The sequence below is a fragment of the Haliotis cracherodii genome, unplaced genomic scaffold (genome assembly GCF_022045235.1).
Source record: "Haliotis cracherodii isolate W230 unplaced genomic scaffold, xgHalCrac1.p SCAF_15, whole genome shotgun sequence".
NCBI classification, from domain to species: Eukaryota; Metazoa; Mollusca; class Gastropoda; order Lepetellida; family Haliotidae; genus Haliotis; species Haliotis cracherodii.
In genome coordinates this window covers 7,633,643-7,658,088 of record NW_027266270.1, presented here as the reverse complement: position 1 = coordinate 7,658,088, position 24,446 = coordinate 7,633,643, and the positions used below count along the sequence as shown (strand labels likewise).

The window sequence follows — 24,446 nt, the reverse complement described above, 5'->3', positions numbered from 1 at the left end:
TCTACCAAATCAAAATCACATAAACAAACAAACATCCACCATACCCAGCTCCCTTAGTTCTACTCCCCAACCCCATCGGCATCTATTCCAAATCTCAAAATTCCCGAATTCTATATAAGCAACCCCTAAAGCCCCCTCTTGGGTTGCACACACCACTTTCGGCCCTTTCGGAAACACATTAAATGGCCTAACCGGGCCCGTGTGCGAAATACGCATCAGTCGGAAAGCGCACGTTAAATCTCCAAAGTAAGTAAGTAAGTAACTATGTATATCATTGGCTTGATAACGGTGTTAGAACCTACACCGAAACGTCGCTCTTAATTGTAATAAAGAAGTTGTTCATCCATAAATTCTTATCCTTACTTATCATCAAACGATTGATCGATCTTCGACCGACTGAAACTTTAGGTATGAAATATATAACGTCAGTGCCAGAGTTTCACCAGTCTCTATTATCTGCCGATACAGACTGCATTGTGCGTAAAGGGCAAGATAGTGATGGAAATGAAATAAAATTAATCGCCAGTACATTCGTTATATGGATAAAATTAAACCTTGAACACAGTATTATCATCCTTCCTGATTCAAAGAGTTTGTAACACACAACATTACTGCCCGTTTAGAACCGTTTTAGACCATTCTTCTTAATAAATGTGGAACGGAACATGCGTTTCTGGCATGTATTTTGTCATGAACATCTGCCTATATTCCTGTAACTAACATATCATAACTGCATTCTCACCATTTTCAATTCCAAATTTGGAATGGTGTTTAATGGCTCCACGAATCATCAAATATATTAGGAATAATGCACACTCACCTCTTTTGGGTGTCGTAATTGGTAAATCGTCTTTAGGTGGGTACTCTTGAATTGTCTCCCAGAAGCCTGTGTGCTTTGCTAATCTCCCTGCTACTAGTGTGTCTTCAAAACCAGTCAAGTCCTACGTCAGCCGGCGGGTAGATATCGATTGCGGTAACTGATACTTACTCCGTATTGATTTCTACCCACGCTTGACGAAGGCTTAATATCTACCTTCATGTATACCAAGAATACCAGATGTCCTTAATGCTCTGAAATATAACCTTGGAACCAGTCATACATAGGCGTATGTTTGGTGTGTCAAGACGTGAAATATTACACGTTAAAGAGCATTAGAAACTTGGAATGACTTTTATAAAGTTGTTGCTGAGCTTAATTGTCTTTCTCCCATTGTGTATGAGTCAAAAGGCAGAAACTTGGGATTCGTGTCAATGTAAATGGGCTGATTGGGCGGCTTGGTCTAAATGCAACAAGAAGTGCTATGGACATCAGATTCGCTACAGGCCTGTGTGGAAGAGTAACGAACCGGGGTGTACCGGTTACTCGGCTTGCGATGCTGGAGAAAACTCGCGAGCAACCAGACGGTGCAACGAAAACTGCACATTCGGACAATGGAACGACAAGCGGAAGAAATGCGATTGCCCGAAAGGGAAGATTGGCGTTTGCTGTGATTCAGGTAAGTGAACTGAAGCTCCCTGTCAAATTTTGCTTTAAATAAAAAAAAAACAAGACAAAAGTAAGCGAGACAGGATTGAGACTGATTTGAAAAGTATGGCGAGGCTTAAATGTATGGTTGTTTATTTGTTGTTTGACGGCACTTTGTGATGGTGGCCGAGTCTGGAATTTGAACCGACCAGCACAGCGAATCGCTTCGCCTTAGAGCCTTGGAGAAAAGGTCCACCTGTGATCGACAACTTCCTATTTGAGAACTATTAGGCTTTATATGAACATTTTATTTTTATACGACCTTCTGTTTTTTCTAAATTATCTTCATATGGCAAATAGAAATACGTAAAAGATTAAAGAAACAGTTTATCAGTTTGTGCAATGTGACGTCATAGATTGTTGTGTGGTGTTCGGTGAACGTCATATAATACGTCACATTCATCTTTGTAAGGATATGTTAACAATACCGTTCTGCTGATTTTCACTGCGTGTGAATAATTGTCTTCATAAATATCTTTTCCTCAATCACAATTTGGAAAAACGTGCCTGACGCCGTCAGTTCCAAATAACATTTCTGGGTATCAAATTTAACCGGCAAATCTGAAATCATTCACTGTGATAACGGTTTTGCAGCATAATTGATAGTTATTATCTTTCTTTAGAACTGTTATCTTTCGACCTAATATGAGTACAAAGGTCATTTCTGAGAGAGCATCATTATTTATATGGGAAGTCCTATCACATCTTGCAGTCAAATTGCATGTACTTCATCTATTTCATTTTTGAAAAGTTTACACATTTAGAAATCTTTTAATTACCCCGCGTCAATTGGCGCGATAGATCGTTAAACGTATGATGTCACCCAAGTCCCGTTACGCGGCTGTATGAGTTTCACACTGCAAACATATAAATCCATAATTATGCATGCATTCATACTTTCTTCTCCAATGTGAAGAAAGGTTTCTTAACGTCTTAACAATTATCGGGCCTAGTGGTTAAGCGTTCGCTCCTCACGCCGAGGACCCGGGTTCGACTCCCGACATGGGTACAAGGTGTGAAGCCCATTTCTGGTGTCCTCCGCCGTGATATTGCTGGAATATTGCTAAAAGCGGCGTAAAACCACTCACCCACTCACTCAATTCCTTTTTGGCACAGTTATTTGCTTCTATTTTATTTATTGTCGACATTATATTTAGAAATTAGATTCTTTTCATTATGTTGACTTTTGAACGTGTTGTACGAATGCGGATGTTAATGGTACATACGGGCAATCGGCTGGATCTGGACCAACAGGACCTCTACTCACACTGGGAGTAAACCATATCGGAACTCGTTTCTTGCACACGGCTATTACAAGGCACAGCGTAATATGAGCTTAATGTAACAGTTCAAACTGTTTTACGTTTGGTTGTGTCCTTGAATCAGAGTGTATGCCTAATTTCTGTTAAAACACAGAATAAATCCGTCTTCGACATAGGCCGTCATATTATTCCTATAATATGTGGATGGTCCATGAGTTGTCGGGGATTTCTAGCAATATCCGTACTCTATATCCCGAGGTGTTATGAAGGTGGCGGAATAGGTCGAGTGGAGCCGAGTGGATCCAAGTGTTTTCTGGGGCTGCATTCGTCACCACTCGCCCCTTTCCGTAACCTGCAAGATGACCCGGATTAACACGAGTTGGTCACGAATGCTGGGGCTGATCATCGAGTAACATGTCTGAGTAAAACGATTTCACGTTAAATGGTTTCATTTTATTTTATTTGATAAAGAATCATTTATTGATCGCCTCTATGAATATTCATTACCGCAATATAATTGGTTTTTAAACGTTGTTAAATGGTACTTGAAGCCAGGAAATCTTTTGTATTTATCACTGGCTATTAATACTGTTATTGATTCAAAAACAGGCCGTGGCATTCACCATGACGATATGAATATCGCATCCACGATGTATCGCGTAAGTTATATTTACCAAACACAGTTCAGTTTAGTGTTTTGTGGGAAGCTTATGCCTTCAGTTGTTGTTGTTGTATTGTGCTGACAAACCTAGAAACATAATCGGGGCTAACCGGAATTCGAACCCCCATTCAAAGGTTTCTGGCGTGCACAAGGGACGCAACTGTGCAAAGCGCTTTAGACGACTGGGCCACCCGTGCCCCCGAGTGATCCGTGAAGATCCGGGGTAGAATAGGTCTGCAGCTACCATTCTTGTCGTAAAAGGCGACTATACATGTAGTTGTCAAAAGAGGCGACTAACGGGATCGGGTGGTCAGGCTCGCTGACTTGTTTTTTTGCATGTCATCGTATCCCAATTGCGTGGATAGATCCTCATGATTTCTATCACTGGATTGTTTGGTCTAGACTCGATTATTTACAGACCGCCGTCATATAGCTTGAATAGTGCTGAGTGCAATTGTTTGAGTGCACATGGAGACTGCTTCGAAAAATTACCTATATAGTTTGGTATAGTCTGTCACACAGACCCTGAAACAAATATATCCAATACAGCCCGTGCAAGACTCTAATGTTTGGCAAGTCTAGCTTGCTGCAGTATCAAAGTCTCTGGGCTCCTTTTCATTATATTTTATAACTACACTCTTCAAAACAAGAAACGTATAGTTAAAACATAAGGATATTTATTGAGCGGATGTAAAAGTATCTACACAGAATATGCGTGAACACAATCAAATTAAATTAGACACAGTGATCGACAAAAGCATTGTCGTTTTTGTCAGCATTAATTCGGTTCAGTCATTGCACATGTGTAGCCACAAGGGGGCGTCATGGTCAGTACCTGGTCACACCACCTCTTGCAGCCGTCACTGCTCGACACCTCCTTGGCACAGATTGCACAAGTCGTCGGATTTTTTCGTGGGGAATTCTTCGCCATTCCTCCTGTAAGGCGTTGGCGAGTTGTGCCAGTGTGTGGGGACGCTGGTGACGTTGACGGACGCGTCGATCAAGTTCGACCCACAAATGTTCAATCGGGTTGAGATTTGGACGGCCATGGAAGGACATTGATGTTCTCATTAACAAGGAAATTAACTGTTGCTCGTGCTGTGTAGGGCCGAGCGTTGTCATGCTGGAACAGCTCCCTCTGGCGGTCCAAAGTTGGGAGGAGGTGAGGACGCAAGATTTGGTCTATGTATCGGTTTGCTGTAAGATTGCCCTGGACAACCATTAACTGTGATCTACCCGTGTAGGATATGGCTCCCCACACCATGACACTCCCTCCACCAAATCGGTCCACCTGTCGAACGCATTTCGGCGCAAAACGTTCATGTCGATGTCGGTATACACGTTGTCTTCCATCCCGTCGTTGAAGAAGAAAACGTGACTCATCGCTGAACCAAACGCGTCGCCAGTTCCTGAGATCCCATGCCTGAACTATGTTGCACCACCGGACACGTCGTCGACGGTGTAGACGTCGCAAGACAGGGCCATTTTTTGGTCGTCTCGCTCGAATTCCCACTTCCCTCAGACGATTTCTGATGGTTTGGTCGGAAATTCTTCGCATACCAGGCACTTGTCCTGCAGTGTCCGTCGCTGTAACAAATCGATTCCGAAGGTGATGCAAACGGACGTCCCGATCCTGAGCAGGGGTGGTCACTCTTGGTCTTCCACTTCTGGGATGATCTTGAGTCGAATTAGTGCGGGTATATCGATCCCATAGTCGAGATATGGTGCTTTGGTGAAGGTTGAAGTGTCTTGCAACGGCCGACTGGGACTCCCCTGCTTCCAAACGTCCAATGGTGATATTTCGGTCATCTGCAGTTAATCGTGGCATTTTTCGATCTCCGTTCACGCCAGAAAATTCGTGATGAACTAATGAGTTTTGTACGGTCTTTTATAGTCAATGTCTCTGCTCTTGTTTCCAACATTTTGCACGTGCATTGTGCTGAAAACCTTTTCTGAAAGCAATTTCCGTTCATCCATTTTCATTTTTGCTGATAAACGTTTACAAAAAACATTTTGAGATGAGTTTGCACGCGATGCACAACAAACATGACATGATTAACGGGAATCAAACACAAGAATTGCTTTTATGACGATTTCTGGGGAAAAAATCTAACTGGAATTCTCAAAACACCTATGCGTTTCTTTCTTTGAAGAGTGTATTATTTAACCACTGTTTTCTTCTGTAAAATATGTTCATTTCAGAGACTAGATGTTAGTCTAAGTTTTGTATTACATAGTGAGTACCAGGTTGTCGTCAGCATAAAGCCTCCGGACAGACGGTGTCTGTCAATTACAGATAAATATGCAAATAAAAAAGGTCAGGTGTTAACAAACAAACACGGCGTCGTGTCATGTGTTTGCCAAGGTGTTCGCCAAGGTATACAATGTTTATTTCCAATACAGGATTTTATCATCCCAAAACAACCACATGTGAAAGCCTCCGTTCTCAAAATATTACGACTATCATATGGTATATATAGAGAATCTCACCCGAGTGTCTTTTGAAATCAAATATATCAACACGAGTTGATAAAAAACTCCGAGGCTTTCCGAGGATTTTTTTCCACTTTTATCAATGAGTGTGTGAGTGATATCAAAAGACACAGGGGTGAGATTTGATTTATCATCCAACATCATTCTTCCAACTTTTAAGTTTGTACACAGTAATAAGCAGTGTCTTAAGTGTAAAAAATACTGCTAACAGCTTCAGTAGCAGAACCATTACTGATGTCATTTGATTGTGACGTTATGGTAACCAATGACGTCACAATCGTCTGCAAAGCATTGTGATGCAATTTCATTGCAGCGATATCTACAGCGTATCTCCCACGGGAGCCAGTTTTGGATGATAAATTGTTAATATTAATACCAGACTGTGTTGAGTTTAAATTTGACCTTCTCTGAGATGAGTCATACCTACATTCATAGGCTCTCCTTGGCATAGATTATTCATTATTTCAAATGTTATTTCCGTCTGAATGTCAATGTGTACATGAGCGGTAAAAAATGTTACATTTCGTTTTAAACTATGTACATAATCTAATCATTTACGTCAATAAAAATAACTTGTGAGTTAATATTGTATAAATTATTGTAGGCACATACGGATGGTTGATCAAACGCAATCGCATCTCGCGAAGGTATTAATGTTTCATAGTTGATCCACAGCTACGAGAAGTCTTTGTTTATTATAAATCCATATCGACTGAAGCATCGGTTCCAGAATACAAATACATGTTTTGTTTGTTTGTTTGTTTGTTTGTTTGTTTGTTTGTTGTTTAACGCCGCACTCAGCAATATCCACATATATGACGGCGGTCTGTAAATAATCGAGTCTGGACCAGACAATCCAGTCATTAACAACATGAGCATCGATCTACGCAACTGGGAAACAATGACATGCATCAACCAAGTCAGCGAGCCTGACCACCCGATCCCGTTGGTCGCACTCACGTCAAGCATAGTCGCCTTTAACGGCAAACATGGGTTGCTGAAGACCTATTCTACCCCGGATCTTCACGGGTCACAAATACATGTAATGAGGTCACATAAGGCCCTTTACAGATCTTGAACTTCCATGACCCAGTGTGGATGTGGAGCAGCTGCTTGGACAATGGATAACCATGTACTGCAGCCTGTGCCTGCACATCCTGGGTAGATGAGGATGGATTGTTCTCGGCAAATCCCCTGACACTTTCTCCAGTAGATACCGATAGATCCGAGTCTGACACAGAGTAAATGTGAGAGAGCCAAACACTGACACTTAGAAAACTATTAATACTTGTTGGCGATAGCATACGCTTGACGGCACTCATGATGGCACTAGGATATGAGATTGTGTACGAAGGAAGGAACAGGGAATGAAACATTGCATGTTTTGAACATTGGCTTTTGTGGTTGACAAACCTTTCCTTTTTGCGAATTAAATATATAAAATAGATTTAGTTTGTTCTAATTTCGTCTGTATATAATTATATATATTTCGCTTACTGATCCTTAAATTAACTGGTGCGATTATCTTGCACTGCTCCTTCATGAGTAAATCCATGTGTAGTGTACCTACAACTGATATGCCCGTCTAAAACATAGACAACAGGATCCACAACCAGTTAGGGGGTAGGAGTGAAAAATAATATTACCACCTGGGATAATGTGGTTTGGGTACCCCCCTCAATAGATGTCCCCTGCTGCTCCATGATATACATATGTCATTGATCTCATTTTAATAAATATCCAAGATACCACAGATGCCTGAAAGTGTTTCCCCACGAGGTCACCCATCTTCCCGAGGCAAGGGTGGAAACTGGACTTTTATAGTCAGTTAACTCCTTTGCCTCGGGAAGATGGAGGTCACCAAGAACTAAGTACTAAATACGAAGTCACATCACATGATGCTAAGATGCAGAGGAAATGAGTAATAAGGGAATACAAATAATTACACCAAACTGCGATTATAACGAACGCGCTTGTGACGGATATAACGAGCTGTTTTTGGTCCTGACCATTTGCTGTATATTTTAGTATATAAACTTGATTGATGAATATATCGAATTAACTTTGTTTTCGCGTGTCTACTGCCAAACGACAATGTTTATGTAAATAATTTACTGTTAATCTGTGTTACAATTGATTATTTACAAAATACAGTAAACTACCATTATAACGAACTCAAAGGGACCACTAATTCTAGTTCGTATTAACCGTAGTTCGTTATAAGCATATTTACAGCATTTATACAACAAATGGCTGGGACTAAAAAATAAGTCGTTATATCGGTCAGTTCGTTATAAGCGTATTCGTTATAAACGTAGTTTACTGTATGTCATCAGATACATGGAATTGATTTTCGTTTCTGTGTTTTGATATGAATATGACACTTTGTGAACAGAAACAAGTGTACTTCGGCAGGTTGGTTGGTTTTAAATGGCTAATTTATATGACCATATACGGTGGGACCTAAATTGTATTCAAAGTGCATAATATTCAATACCTTGGATGCCTTTGCCTATTGTTTACGTTCTGTTCCTTTGATCAAGCGGCGGTCGGTTGCCTTCTGGTTAAAGCGTTCGGTTGTCAAGCCGAAGACCCAGGTTCGATTACCGACACGGGTACAATGTGTGAAGCCCATTTCTGGTGTCCCCCGCCGTGATACTGCTGGAATATTGCTAAAAGCGGCGTAAAACCATACTCACTCACTCATTCCTTTGATCAATGGCAGTGTAACATCGCCTGTGGGGGAGCATTATTAGCTATTGACATGTTCACAATCGGTTTACATGAGGGGCGGTCGGGTAGCCCAGTGGTTAAAGCGTTCGCTCGTCACGCCGAAGACCCAGGTTCGATTCCCGACATGGGTACAATGTGTGAAACCCATTTCTGGTGTCCCCCGCCGTGATTTTGCTGGAATATTGCTAGAAGCGACGTAAAACCATACTCACTCACTCACTCACTCAGTTTACATGAACCATGTAGAGGGCCAACATGGATTCGATCCCACGATCATAAGTTTCTAGCACGCCCGACGAACACGATTCTGTACAGTGAGTTAGTGAGTGACTTTGTTTAACGCTGCTTTAAACAGTATTCCAGTTATATCACGGCGTGTCATGTTAATGTGGAACGAAATCCCGAAGTGATGAAGGACGTTTACCGCTTTGGCGTGCCCAAGGGACGCAACTCTGCCCAGCGAATTGCGGCGCCTCAGACGTATGAGACACATGTGCCATGACGTCAGCACCGAACAATACGATCTCTGTGAATATCAACATACTGGTCATATAAATGGTGAAAGCTCATTAGTTCCAGATCCAAAGGGTGAATCGATTTTAGAAGTCGAGTCATCCGTAGTTCGAGACAAACAGTGTGGCGATACTAGACCAAAACGCAAAGAAGCTGGAACAGAGAGTTATTTTAAATTTGTAGTGTTCACTGTAGCCATCAAAGGTAATCACTAGATTATCATGGATAATTCATGTTTATTCAGGAAGAAATAAATCGTCAGTTTAAAAGCTGCATCGGGACGGGACATTTCGGGAATATATTTTTAATAAATGCTAATAAGCCTCCATTGACATCGTTCCAGAGTTGGTTTCATGAAATATTAATTCTACAAATTATTCAAAAGATATTACAATAAAGAACATGGTTAAAGCTTTACTTCCTCTTAAATACCAGGGGGCACGGGTGGCCCGGTCGTCTCAGGCGCCGCCATTCGCTGTGCAGAGTTGCGTCCCTTGGACACGCCAGAAACCTATGATTGTGGGTTCGAATCCCGGTTCGCCCCAATTATGTTTCTAGGTTTGTCAGCACCATACCCGTGCTTGTGGGTTTCACCGAAGTGGTAAACGTCTGAGACCTGCATCACTTCGGGCATTCCTCCCACATTAAGCTGACACGCCACGATATAACTGGAATAATGTTAAAAGCGGCGTTAAACCCAACTCACTCACTCACTCACTCTTAAATACCAAACAGTATCTTTGAATATCATGACAACTATGAATATTTATCGTCATGATGCCAACTCTGGTTTCACAAGACCAAGCGCTGGAGTTTACAAATGTCACGGTGCCTCGCTTGAATATCGCCTTCCTGAAAACGTCATCACTGATACAGGATGCTGGATAGGAATTAACCGGATATTGCGTAGAGGGTGATCAAAGAAGAAACTGTCGATTCTTGACGGCGAAATATGAGGATAGGGAAACATAGAGATAGAATCAAGACATACCAGCGTATGTTTCTCCTGTAGTGTAGTGTTTCTCATCAAAGGGCTATCTAATTAAACTTTGAGGCAACAGAATTCTACCGAGATGGTTTATTTTTTATGTAATTGAAAAGGGAAAGAACTGTTGTTGAATTTGATTATGTGTTAACTGTCAATCATTTCTGGAAAAGTTTGTAAAAAGTAACCTGTGGCTGGTACGTGTGTGAAAACATAAATTGGTTCGATGAAGACTATGGTAAGAAATCTGCAACAACATGGCCACTACCACGCTTGAAATGATTTTAACGTGTGCCGAAAAAAAAGCAATTTGATTGATTTCATCCAAGATAAGATTAAAAGATACCCATCAGCAGTTGTGTATTATGCGATTAAAAAAATAAATTAATAACTGGTTATTTTTAATAATCAAAAAATTTCTTTGAAAAAATATAACCATGTACAAATATTCTGAGCGCCAGTACTCACAATTCATTTTTTGGATATATTATCGCTAAATGTACATCAAAACAAATCAAATGAGAGGTATAGTTTCTTTTATCCCTCAGTATAATTTTACATGGTCGTAGGGTTAGTCGCTCGTCACGCCAAAGACCCGGGTTCGATTCCCCAAGTGTGTACAATGTGTGAAGCCCATTTTCTGGTGTCCCACGCTGAGATAATGCTGAAATAGTGCAAGACCCGGCGTACACTCACTCACTTTCACAAAAACATCGATAGAGGTAGTTGGATGCAATACAACATTATACATATTAATGTCTAAGCTTTTAGGGATTGTATGAATATTTGAAATATCTGTTCTTCAATTTTTCACCATTCCGTGTCGCTGTAGCTAAGGGCGCCCATTACATTTCCTCAAATCATTCGATGCAGGTTCTTGCCCCGCGATCGATATGTTATCGATAAAATCTGAGCTCGATCACCAAAATAATTCCGTCGATTCCTAGACGTACATTGTGTGTTCGAAATAATTTTGGTATGAATAGTTAATAACCAACTTCTGTTCGTGTATACTAATGGGTCGTTTAAACTAATGAGTGACGTCATGGATGTGATTTATAATTAGGTTCCAGTAGCGATACAGCCAGGACGGAAATAACACCATGGATCTGTATAACGTTTGAATTGCCGTTCATTATAAGGTGAGGTGAGGTGAAATGGGGTTTAACGTCGCGTCCAAGATTATTGTAATTATATAGCGACGTGCATGTACGTGTGTGTGTGAGTGGCTGCTTGTACTAGTCCGGACTGATGCCGATTTATAGTGCTAGCTCACTGAGATACCATGCCGCAGTTTAACATGAATACCCCACTCAGACACAGTATACTGACTCAGAGCCGACCAGTCCTTGTTTTAGCCCCTGAATGCCGAGCGCCAGACAGGGTAACAACAAGTACCATCTTTTAACGTCTGTTGATATGACGCGGTCGAGGATCGAACCCCGGACCTTCCGCTCTCCGAGCGGACGCTCGACCACTAGACCACGGAGGCGGCCCCGTTTAGTATAAACAATACAAAGTTACACGTTACTTGTAACTAGTTATCAACAAGTTAGTGAATGTTGTTTGACGCCGCAGTGGGCTATATACCAGTTCCTTCACGACTTCATAAGATTCTGATGGATTCAATGACGTAAGGCTAGCATTTAACATTTGCAGAGCATAACATGCTTTGAAAGTTTTAAAAGGCATTCCCAGTTTCATCTTGGATATCTTCCCTTTTGTATGAACATTCCTGGTACCTGAAGATGATGAATAACTTAAAGATTGGGGTTGCATGCTCTTCTGTATTGTGGACTTACATCAGCAATTGATTTTGGCAGCAGTTAATAAGGTCATACTGGCACACGATTTGGAGATTTTGTACTAACGACAACTACAAAGGCATTGGAACCAACTTGACTTCTACCCTTTCGTGCTATGGGAAATTTAAAGATAATCATCAATTATTTAAAGACGTTTAAAGGTCAGTTCAATAAAAGGTCGTTTGACATGTTAAATATGACCTAGCCATATGTCAATATGTGAGTCAATAAATCAGTTTATTCATATATAACTGTAAGGCCACAGGCCCATGGTACAGAATACATGACAATGTGGAAGCGGTTAGGAATGTTACAAGGATTCATTTCTTAATAACATGGCATGATATATAAAGAGAGAGAGATTTTGTATAGCCGTTTTGCTCACATGTGAAATTATAGAGATAAACTTGTATTTATTTGGATGTACATAGTATTTCTGTTCAATATTCCTTAAATTATCATTTTTACAACATACAAGTAGAAAATGAAATTCATCTTCGACAACATTTAAAGAACATTGTTTACATAATCTTAAACATTTGGGTATTTTGTTGTGCCTGCCAACTTCAACCATTAACCTGAGTGAGCTGCATCTAAATTGTGTTAATGATATTCTGCATTTTCTTATATTTACATCAGTTAAATATTTTTCTGCGCATATTTGCATTTTAAAATATCTATAATATTCGTATTTGCTAGAAACATCTACAGTGATATGTGAGTCAATAAATTTCTCTGCCTGTCGTAAGTGGCCGCTCAAATGTGTCGGGGTCGAGGGAGGGGGGCAGGTTCAGTCATTTGTTTGATTCAGTTCAGTCATTTGTTTGATTATCATGGATAATTCATGTTTATTCAGGAAGAAATCGTCAGTTTAAAAGCCGCATCGGGACGGGACATTTCGGGAATATATTTTTAATAAATGCTAATAAGCCTCCATTGACATCGTTCCAGAGTTGGTTTCATGAAATATTATTTCTACAAATTATTCAAAAGATATTACAATAAAGAACATGGTTATAGCTTTACTTCCTCTTAAATACCAGGGGGCACGGGTGGCCCAGTCGTCTCAGGCGCCGCGATTCGCTGTGCAGAGTTGCGTCCCTTGGACACGCCAGAAACCTATGATTGTGGGTTTGAATCCCGGTTCGCCCCAATTATGTTTCTAGGTTTATCAGCACCATACCTGTGCTCGTGGGTTTCACCGAAGTGGTAAACGTCTGAGACCTGCATCACTTCGGGCTTTCCTCCAACATTAAGCTGACACGCCACGATATAACTGGAATAATGTTAAAAGCGGCGTTAAACCCAACTCACTCACTCACTCTTAAATACCAAACAGTATCTTTGAATATCATGACAACTATGAATATTTATCGGCATGATGCCAACTCTGGTTTCACAAGACCAAGCGTTGGAGTTTACAAATGTCACGGTGCCTCGCTTGAATATCGCCTTCCTGAAAACGTCATCACTGATACAGGATGCTGGATAGGAATTAACCGGATATTGCGTAGAGGGTGATCAAAGAAGAAACTGTCGATTCTTGACGGCGAAATATGAGGATAGGGAAACATAGAGATAGAATCAAGACATACAGCGTATGTTTCTCCTGTAGTGTAGTGTTTCTCATCAAAGGGCTATCTAATTAAACTTTGAGGCAACAGAATTCTACCGAGATGGTTTATTTTTTATGTAATTGAAAAGGGAAAGAACTGTTGTTGAATTTAATTATGTGTTAACTGTCAATCATTTCTGCAACAGTTTGTAAAAAGTAACCTGTGGCTGGTACGTGTGTGAAAACATAAATTGGTCCAATGAAGCCTATGGTAAGAAATCTGCAACAACATGGCCGCTACCACGCTTTAAAATGATTTTAACGTGTGCCGAAAAAAAAGCAATTTGATTGATTTCATCCAAGATAAGATTAAAAGATACACATCAGCAGTTGTGTTATATGCGATTAAAAAAATAAATTAATAACTGGTTATTTTTAATAATCAAATAATTTCTTTGAAAAAATATAACCATGTACAAATATTCTGAGCGCCAGTACTCACAATTCATTTTTTGGATATATTATCGCTAAATGTAAATCAAAACAAATCAAATGAGAGGTATAGTTTCTTTTATCCCTCAGTATAATTTTACATGGTCGTAGGGTTAGTCGCTCGTCACGCCAAAGACCCGGGTTCGATTCCCCAAGTGTGTACAATGTGTGAAGCCCATTTTCTGGTGTCCCACGCTGAGATAATGCTGAAATAGTGCAAGACCCGGCGTACACTCACTCACTTTCACAAAAACATCGATAGAGGTAGTTGGATGCAATACAACATTATACATATTAATGTCTAAGCTTTTAAGGATTGTATGAATATTTGAAATATCTGTTCTTCAATTTTTCACCATTCCGTGTCGCTGTAGCGAAGGTCGCCCATTACATTTCCTCAAATCATTCGATGCCGGTTCTTGCCCCGCGATCGATATGTTATCGATAAAATCTGAGCTCGATCACCAAAATAATGCCGTCAATTCCTAGACGTACATTGTGTGTTCAAAATAATTTTGGTATGAATAGTTAATAACCAACTTCTGTTCGTGTATACTAATGGGTCGTTTAAACTAAAGAGTGACGTCATGGATGTGAGTTATAATTAGGTTCCAGTAGCGATACAGCCAGGACGGAAATAACACCATGGATCTGTATAACGTTTGAATTGCCGTTCATTATAAGGTGAGGTGAGGTGAAATGGGGTTTAACGTCGCGTCCAAGATTATTGTAATTATATAGCGACGTGCATGTACGTGTGTGTGTGAGTGGCTGCTTGTACTAGTCCGGACTGATGCCGATTTATAGTGCTAGCTCACTGAGATACCATGCCGCAGTTTAACATGAATACCCCACTCAGACACAGTATACTGACTCAGAGCCGACCAGTCCTTGTTTTAGCCCCTTAATGCCGAGCGCCAGACAGGGTAACAACAAGTACCATCTTTTAACGTCTGTTGATATGACGCGGTCGAGGATCGAACCCCGGACCTTCCGCTCTCCGGGCAGACGCTCCACCACTAGACCACGGAGGCGGCCCCGTTTAGTATAAACAATACAAAGTTACACGTTACTTGTAACTAGTTATCAACAAGTTAGTGAATGTTGTTTGACGCCGCAGTGGGCTATATACCAGTTCCTTCACGACTTCATAAGATTCTGATGGATTCAATGACGTAAGGCTAGCATTTAACATTTGCGGAGCATAACATGCTTTGAAAGTTTTAAAGGCATTCCCAGTTTCATCTTGGATATCTTCCCTTTTGTATGAACATTCCTGGTATCTGAAGATGATGAATAACTTAAAGATTGGGGTTGCATGCTCTTCTGTATTGTGGAATTACATCAGCAATTGATTTTGGCAGCAGTTAATAAGGTCATACTGGCAAACGTTTTGGAGATTTTGTACTAACGACAACTACAAAGGCATTGGAACCAACTTGACTTCTACCCTTTCGTGCTATGGAAAATTTAAAGATAATCATCAATTATTTAAAGACGTTTAAAGGTCAGTTCAATAAAAGGTCGTTTGACATGTTAAATATGACCTAGCCATATGTCAATATGTGAGTCAATAAATCAGTTTATTCATATATAACTGTAAGGCCACAGGCCCATGGTACAGAATACATGACAATGTGGAAGCGGTTAGGAATGTTACAAGGATTCATTTCTTAATAACATGGCATGATATATAAAGAGAGAGAGATTTTGTATAGCCGTTTTGCTCACATGTGAAATTAAAGAGATAAACTTGTATTTATTTGGATGTACATAGTATTTCTGTTCAATATTCCTTAAATTATCAAATTTACAACATACAAGTAGAAAATGAAATTCATCTTCGACAACATTTAAAGAACATTGTTTACATAATCTTAAACATTTGGGTATTTTGTTGTGCCTGCCAACTTCAACCATTAACCTGAGTGAGCTGCGTCTAAATTGTGTTAATGATATTCTGCATTTTCTTATATTTACATCAGTTAAATATTTTTCTGCGCATATTTGCATTTTAAAATATCTATAATATTCGCATTTGTTAGAAACATCTACCGTGATATGTGAGTCAATAAATTTCTCTGCCTGTCGTAAGTGGCCGCTCAAATGTGTCGGGGTCGAGGGAGGGGGGCAGGTTCAGTCATTTGTTTGATTGCGAGTCGTCATTCCCCGTCGTCTTTTGGCGTTTAACTGTTTCAAGAGCCTGTAGCATTCCGGCCTATTTGGCTTATACTGTTACACATACTATTAGGGATATATGCATATGAGTTAGGGATCATTAATATTTTGGGGGATATTTTTTACGCGTCCTTAGTGCAAAAAATATCGCCCGAGCTATTCATGATCCGTAACTTGTTTTGTCCAGTATAATAGTATATGAGAGCCCGATGGGTATGAACATGAGTTGGTGGGAATATCAAACAATTATCATATTCCGCTGTCCGGGCGGACTCTCGTTCTTCTAGATCCCGGAAGTGATGACGTTGGCTGCAAAATGCAAATTTCTAATTGACCCTGGGCCTCTCTAACGTCCGAGTGCGCCACGATCACATCGCACCGACCATTAGAACCCATTAGATCTGATCGCCTACTCCCCAGCAGATATGATCATATCATTTCCATTTGACAATACCAATTAGATCAGAAGATATGTCTTGATGATGCCAACAATCCCTACTTTAATAGAGTATATTTAATATGCGAAGATACTCGGGTGCCTTTCTCTATTTACCATTGTGAACAAGCACTGTGACAGGCGAAGTTACTTATGTAGGCGATACTTTGAGGGGGTATGGATGGCCCAGGTCGAAGTATAGTGTTGCGTCGTTAAGATGTCATTCTCAGCTCCATGAGGAGTATAGAACTCATGAGTGAGTTGCATTTAATTTTAACAGTATTCCAGTTATATCACGGAGTGTCAGCTTAATGTGGGAGGAAAGTCCGAAGTGATGCAGGTATCAGAATGACTGGTGTTTACCACTTTGGGGAAACCAGTGAGTGAGTGAGTGAGTGAGTTGGGTTTAACGCCGCTTTTAACAGTATTCCAGTTATATCACGGCGTGTCAGCTTAATGTGGGAGGAAAGCCCGAAGTGATGCAGGTCTCAGACGTTTACCACTTCGGTGAAACCCACGAGCACGGGTATGGTGCTGATAAACCTAGAAACATAATCATTGCAAAGCGGAATTCGAACTGGGCGACTATAATGAAATCAGAGTAAAAGCAACACGCATCATCCCCAAACTTAGTTCCATCCAGCCTGGGTTCAATCCCACATGGGTACATGGTGTGAGGCTCGTGTATGGTGTCCCCGGCGTAATTCTTCAGGAATCCCCGCGGCGTAAAACTCTAACTCACCCATCATAATTTTTTCAGATGTGAAATGCGGAACACCAACATTCGAGAACGGGAAAGTGAGCGGCTCGGACTACAAGTACGGCGACGGCATCAGCTTCACCTGCAACAACAACTACAAACTCGCTGGGAAGACTCAGCTGACGTGTGGACTCTCCGGCTGGGAGGGCGTCGTGCCCCGTTGTGTCTGTGAGGAACTTAATTTACCGTTACCACTGTAAAACGACATCGGTAGGGACTTCACTTGAAGCAAACATAACATTATAAAAAAAATACAAGGTTGTAATTTGGCATAAATCTGTATAAATGTATGTAACGGTTGTCATGTATTTACATAAATTTATGTTCATTTAGACATACATTTATGTAATATTAATTATTTAAAATTGTAAATTGTATTAACAACAACTATTTACCTTTGTACAAGTGTGTACAGGTTTATAGGCTTGATGAATTCAGTGTGTGAAATGAAATGAAATGAAATGAAACTTACACAATTTATTTTAATATTATTTCTAGATGTAAATGACTCTCATTGAAATTTGTGACCTGATTACGTTAGTACGAACAGGATGCCTCCGTCCAGATGTCGTTATCTGCAGCATAAGGTGATACCTATAACAGGCATTTATTTAAACCCCCCGACCCCCACCCTCCTCTCCTCGCCAAGTGTCTTTGGAATCGATATCATTATCTTTTTCTCACTTTTTCATCTGGATCAATACATCCATAGAACGGCAGTTTGACCGCGTACTTGATCAAGGTCATTATGCATACGTCATCATCACGTTTTGGAAAATTAAATTCGCTGTACTTTATAATCCACGTGGGTTGTTTTTCATGTTGGCATCATGATACTGCGAAATATCGCGCAGTGCAAGTTACATTACTGCGTCAGTCGGGAGAGCATACATAATGAATGTATGTAAAACTGTATGAGCCATGAATGCCATGTCTCAAATTTGCTTCCTGTTTCAGCTACAGGACCGTGCAAAAATAACCCCTGCCCAAAGGGCCAGACTTGTGTGGAGGATGACGTGGGGTATCATTGCCAGTGTCCAGAAGGATTGTCGGGAATAAATTGCCAGATAGGTATTACTCTATTTGGGTCCACATTTAAAAGGAACAGATCATTTAATATTAAATATGGTGTAATTTAACACTATTTGGCTGTAGAGTGGGGCGTATTTGTTTAGGGTATTTTTTATTTTGTGTGATACATTTTTCGGCCACTGCTTCAAAACATACAAAACAGTTTTTGAGAGAAGAAGGCAAAGAATTTACTTTTTGCCTGCATATTGTCTTTCCGAAAAGCCAGAATGTCCAGTAAAGATCATTTCGTAAAGCGACCGTGTGAAGATTGTACATATTGGAGTCGTAATACAAATTTCATGTGTGACGTAGTACAGACAGGCATTCAGACGTGATAGGTAATGATGTCACAAAAGATTTGTTGTTTCTTCACATCATTTTGTAATGATGTGAAAAAACAACAAATCTTTTGTGACGTTGGAAAACGTTTATGAATGGAATTGGATCATAGAAATATTTCATACTTTTTAATGAGCATGAATACTTTTCTTGAAAGGCATATTTTTCTCAATATAATTTTTGAACACACGGGACATTATCAAGAATGCCGTTGTTTTCAAATTACATTTACAGGCGTATAATACTCAAGTTTTACACGGAATTTTAAAACACTTAATGTTCATCTCGTAAATCAATCAACGTTACAACTTCACTGCTGCTATTTATTAGGTGGTCATCATAAAGAAAGTTTTTTACTCAAAACTTGCTCTCAGAATTTTTGGAAAATATGACACACACAATAACCTCTTTGTGGCATTTTGCACACAAAAAGCCTCTAACGGTGATTTGAAGAGAGGCTCAGTACCATCCTCTGTTTATTTAAAGACGTTCTCTTATAGTATCCTAAAAATGTAATCACCAACCTAATAAAAAACACATTTTGTCAGCAAACTTCGAATTTATGTCATGCATTGCGTCTCAAAATCGATCTAAAATGCTAAAACGATTATTTACAGGGTTTCATTTCAGTGAGCGAGTGAGTGAGTGAGTGAGTATGGTTTTACGCCGTTTTTATCAATATTCCAGCAATATCACGGCGGGGGACACCAGAAATGGGCTTCACACATTTTACCCATGTCAGGAATCGAGCCCGGGTCTTCGGCGTGACGAGCGAACGCTTTAACCACTGGGCTACCCGACCGCCCCGGTTTCGTTTCAAAAAATGGTTCCACTTTATAATAGTTATTACTGCAGTTTTGCTCAACCATGTTTACTTACGTATAGTGAACTGTCGCTAGCTGAACTCTGAGAAACCCGCTGTACTCGCGATAATATGACATTCATCAATGCTTACCTTGTCGGGACATTTTCATTTGAACGCGTTCCCGGGGAAGAATTTACAATGGCTAAAGGCAAACTACCTTTCTACCTTCAGACAATTCACCCCCTGAAGTTGTGAACTGTTCCTCTGACGTCACTCTCAACATCGCTTCTCGGAAGAAGTTTTACACCTGGGTCGTGCCCACCTTCACAGACCCCCAGGGGACGCAGGTTGACGTCACCTCCAACTACCCCGGCAACAAGTTTGACTTCCCGTGGGGAGACTTCGGTGTACAGTACGTGGGAACAAAGAGGGTCAACGGACTCAAGGCCAAATGCGAGTTCAATGTCACGGTCAGACGTACGTATGATGCTCTCCACTTCAACTCTGAAACCAGACAATAAGAGGAAACATCTTAATCCTCTTTTGACAGATATACAGAGTTCAAGGTCAAGGTCTGATGTACATATACTGCTAATAGTCTCCCTTGGCCCGCCTCCGGGCCCCCCCCCGGTTCGATCCCCGGTTGCGTCATGCTAAAAGACGATAAAATATGGTATATGTTTGTAGCCTGTCCGGCGCTCGGCATTAAGGGGCTAAAACAAGGACTAGTCGGCTCGGAGTCAGTATACTGTGTCTGAGTGGGGTATTCATGTTAAACTGCGGCATCTCAGTGAGCTAGTACCATAAATCGGCATCAGTCCAGACTAGTACAAACAGCCACACAAACACACACACGTACATGCACGTCGCTATATAAGTGCAATAATCTTGGACGCGACGTTAAACCCCATTTCACCTCACCACCTCACCAACTCTGAAACCAGAGAATAAGAGGAAAGGTCTTAATCCTCTTTTGACAGATATATAGAGTTAAAGGTCAAGGTCTGATGTACATATACTGCTAATAGTCTCCCTTGGCCCGCCTCCGTGATATAGTGGTAGAGCGCCCGCCCGGTTCGATCCCCGGTTGCGTCATGCTAAAAGACGTTAAAAGATGGTATATGTTTGTAGCCTGTCGGGCGCTCGGCATTAAGGGGCTAAAACAAGGACTAGTCGGCTCGGAGTCAGTATACTGTGTCTGAGTGGGGTATTCATGTTAAACTGCGGCATGGTATTTCGGGGGGCTAGCACTATAAATCAGCATCAGTCCGGAATAGTACACCAATACACCGCACCCCACCTTATAGTCTTTCTTAGTGAATTAAAAAAGAATATACGTGTGAAATAAGTGGACACTATGGGCACCTTGATTTGATGTAGGATGTCCTTAAGTCATTCGCCACAAATACTAAATGTGTAGTCTCAAATCTCAAATCGGCTGCTTCAATCAGAAGTGATTATGAAGATTTGATACCTCTGATTGACCAGTCCGAATCGCTAGTTTCCAAATTCTGATCCATATTGTCCGCATCAAAAAACACTCAACACCAACAACACAACCACTGTACATAAACAACAGACGGTTCTGACAAACATATATATTAATGTATGATTTTAAATTATAATTTATCTAACTTTCGCATTTTAAAGTGTGATAACAAAATGCCACAACAAACGCCCAAAAAAACACCATCGCACCCAACCCCCCAAATCCCCCCCCCCCCCCCCCCCCCCCCCCCCCCCCCCACACACACACACACACACACGACCCCCATCCCTACCACCACCACCTTTCCTAAAAAAATTATCCGTATTTCTTTCATACTTTAACGATCTCTATTTTATGTTTGGTTTAATTGTTGTTTAACGTCGCACTCGGCAATATTCGAGTAACAAAAGCGACGACCTGTATATCATCATGAATGGAATGTCAAAGCCCGACAGATTAAACCAACACTCTGTTCAAGGATGCATAAATTAAATATTAATCCCAAAATGTATGATTTGTATTTTCAGCTGTTATAATCTGATCTTTGTCATTCTAGCAATGAGCTGCCCAGGGTTGTCTCCCCCTCAAAACGGCTACGTCATGTGCAACAGTTGGCGCACGGAGTTTGGCCGGTTCTGTCTGGTGGGCTGCAACAGAGGCTTCACCCTACCGGACAGTTTTGACGGGCGGGAGTGGATCGTGTGTGGCAGCAGTGGACACTGGACCCCCGGCCAACTGCCCCACAAGTGCGAGGGTATGTCCGTTACTACCACCTAAGTGTTTGTTGTTTTACGCCGCACTCAGCAGTATTTTACAGCTATAAGACAGCGGCGTGTAAATAATCAAGTCTGCACCAGACAATCCAGTGATTGATATTGTGAGCATCGTTACTCGCAGGGGTGCGTTGACAACCAAGTCACCTAGCCTGACCACCATGTAGATTAAATGGCCTCTTACGACCAGCAAAGGTTGCTAAGGTCCAATTCTAACCGGAAATCCCAACTGCTTCCCAATTTAGTCGCAACTAATATATATCGACTAGGAGTGTCCAGTCGTCTGTACATATACACGGTGCGAAATACCAGAAATACGAACTAACGGATCAAACCACATGAAATATTTCTTGTTTCTCAACACTGACTGACCCTACAAATCGACCCTATCCTAATTTCTTTCATTTTTGGCATGCTTTCTTTTGTTACCGTTCCACAGTTATTTTCCACAACGAATTCACTCTTTTTGATCTAATCTGTGCTGATGCAATTCTTTCAGATTTCGTAACTTAGGCCACATGGTACTCTACTTCGCGTGTACTTCTTTAAATCATTGTTTTGGTTTGGTACTAGTATGAAATTATGTTGGAGTGATTCGCGAAACGAAATAAAGAATTATATTATAAATATTTCCCCAACCAATGTTATCCAAAGAGATGAGAAACAACATTTCTTATATTAGTGGTCCTTTCCTTTGGTGTACACATTCGCGAGGAACAGATACTCAGTATATTTGAGGTTATTCTATATATTACCCATTGTCCTTTTAAGAAAGAAATGTATGGGGGCAGATGGTCCGGTCGTTTAAGGCGCCGCAATTCGCTGTGTAGAGTTGCATCCCTTGGACACGTTTTGCCCTGATTATGTTTCTAGGTTTGTCAGCACCATACCCATGCTCGTGGTTTCACCAAAGTGGTAAACGTCTGAGACCTGCATCACTTCGGGATTTCCTCCCACATTAAGCTGACACGCCGTGATATAACTGGAATAATGTTAAAAGCCTAACTTCCACTGATCAAATAGATAAGAATGACAAATTTTGATTGAATGGGTGTATGCAATGATGTATTATCATGTGAGTCTTGGTAAGTGGTTACATCGTTCGCATTGCGCCATAAACTCGGGTTCGATTCCCTATAATCAGTAGGATATGTACAGCCCATTCCGGGAATCCACGCCAAAATATCACTTGAAAATTGTTTGAATATTACTAAAACGGACATAATATATGTCTCGCTGACACATGTGATTCTGTTCTTCAGAGGAGATGACCCGTCGCCCAAATCCTGACGTTCTCCCTGCTGTCGCCGATTGTCAGGACCAAACCGACATGGCTGCCGCCAAGAAAGTGTATATCACCAAATTCAAGGCATCTGCATTCAAGTCTTTCTGTTCCAAATCCCCGGAGACATGCAATGAGTTCCATGTCGCCGCTACGTGTTAGATGTCCTTGGCTACCGAGGACTTATCTGTATATCAGTTGCTCACAGAGACAGAGAACGTCCATGCAGTATATGAAGCGTTAGCTATCCTTGCACAATATAGAGTTTCACTGTTAAGATGAAGATAATATATAGAGCATGAGAGAGCTGCAGGATTGGAAGTATAAAAATATATTGGTTATGATACAAATGTTATACAATTTTAGAAGTTACTTCAAAAGTAAATATGACACAAATGCAAAAAATACCTTCTTCAGAAGTAAATATATTTCAAATGCAGAATAGTTTCAGGATTTCTCTCAGAAGGAAATATGCTCCAAATTCAATATAGTTCTAGGACATTCTTCAGAAGGAACAATATTTCAAATGCAGAATAGTTCCAGGATTTCTCTCAGAAGGAAATATGCTCCAAATCCAATATAATTCTAGGACATTCTTCAGAAGGAACTATATTTCAAATGCAGAATAGTTCCAAGATTTCTTTCAGAAGGTAATTTGTTTCAAATTCAATATAATTATAGGACATTCTTCAGAAGGTAATATATTTCAAATGCAGATTAGTTCCAAGATTTCTTTCAGAAGGAAATATGCTCCAAATTCAATATAGTTCTAGGACATTCTTCAGAAGGAACAAATTTTCAAATGCAGAATAGTTCCAAGATTTCTTTCAGAAGGAAATATGTCCCAAATTCAAAATAAAGCAAGGACATTCTTCAGAAAATAATTTGTTTCAAATGCAGAACAGTGCCAAGATTTCCTTCAGGCGAAAATGTGTCCCAAATTCAATATAATTCTTGAACACTCTTCAGAAGATATTATGTTCCAAATGTTATATTATCTTCTTAAGACGTATGCATGTTCCAAATGCAAAATAGTACAGGATTTTCTTCAGAAATTAATGTCTTACGAAAGTAACACAACTAAAGATATTTCTTCAGAAGTAAAAATAAACTCATCCCCAAAAGGATTAAAAAAGTCATTCATCACAAGAAATTTGTATTAATATATTTCATTTGTCTCCGTTAAATCGGTTCGAATGCTTATGATATAAAAAGAAATACAATAAATAAGTGACACGCGGAATAACGTTTCAATTGTATTGCCCGGTACTGCAAGGGTTCGGTATAAT

General features: G+C 40.4%; 2 protein-coding genes across 2 annotated transcripts in view; both read left to right on the top strand.

Annotated features, from left to right (window-relative positions):
- Nucleotides 1–24,446, top strand: part of LOC139462218 (xylosyl- and glucuronyltransferase LARGE1-like) — a 472,136-nt gene that overhangs the window by 310,999 nt on the left and 136,691 nt on the right. The window lies entirely within an intron of this gene.
- On the top strand, nucleotides 1,166–23,319 carry LOC139462224 (sushi repeat-containing protein SRPX2-like). Its single transcript, XM_071243818.1, has 6 exons — nucleotides 1,166–1,496; nucleotides 17,399–17,566; nucleotides 18,356–18,469; nucleotides 19,845–20,090; nucleotides 21,659–21,856; nucleotides 23,138–23,319. The coding sequence occupies exons 1-6, from the start codon at nucleotides 1,166–1,168 to the stop codon at nucleotides 23,317–23,319; spliced, it is 1,239 nt and encodes a 412-aa protein (XP_071099919.1).

Bases quoted from the DNA above. Each gene is read 5' to 3' on its own strand.
- LOC139462224 (XM_071243818.1), top strand. From the start codon at position 1,166: ATGACTTTTATAAAGTTGTTGCTGAGCTTAATTGTCTTTCTCCCATTG. The intron at 20,091-21,658 runs GTACGTATGATG...TTGTCATTCTAG, and splicing joins GTTCAATGTCACGGTCAGAC to CAATGAGCTGCCCAGGGTTG. The intron at 21,857-23,137 runs GTATGTCCGTTA...TCTGTTCTTCAG, and splicing joins ACTGCCCCACAAGTGCGAGG to AGGAGATGACCCGTCGCCCA.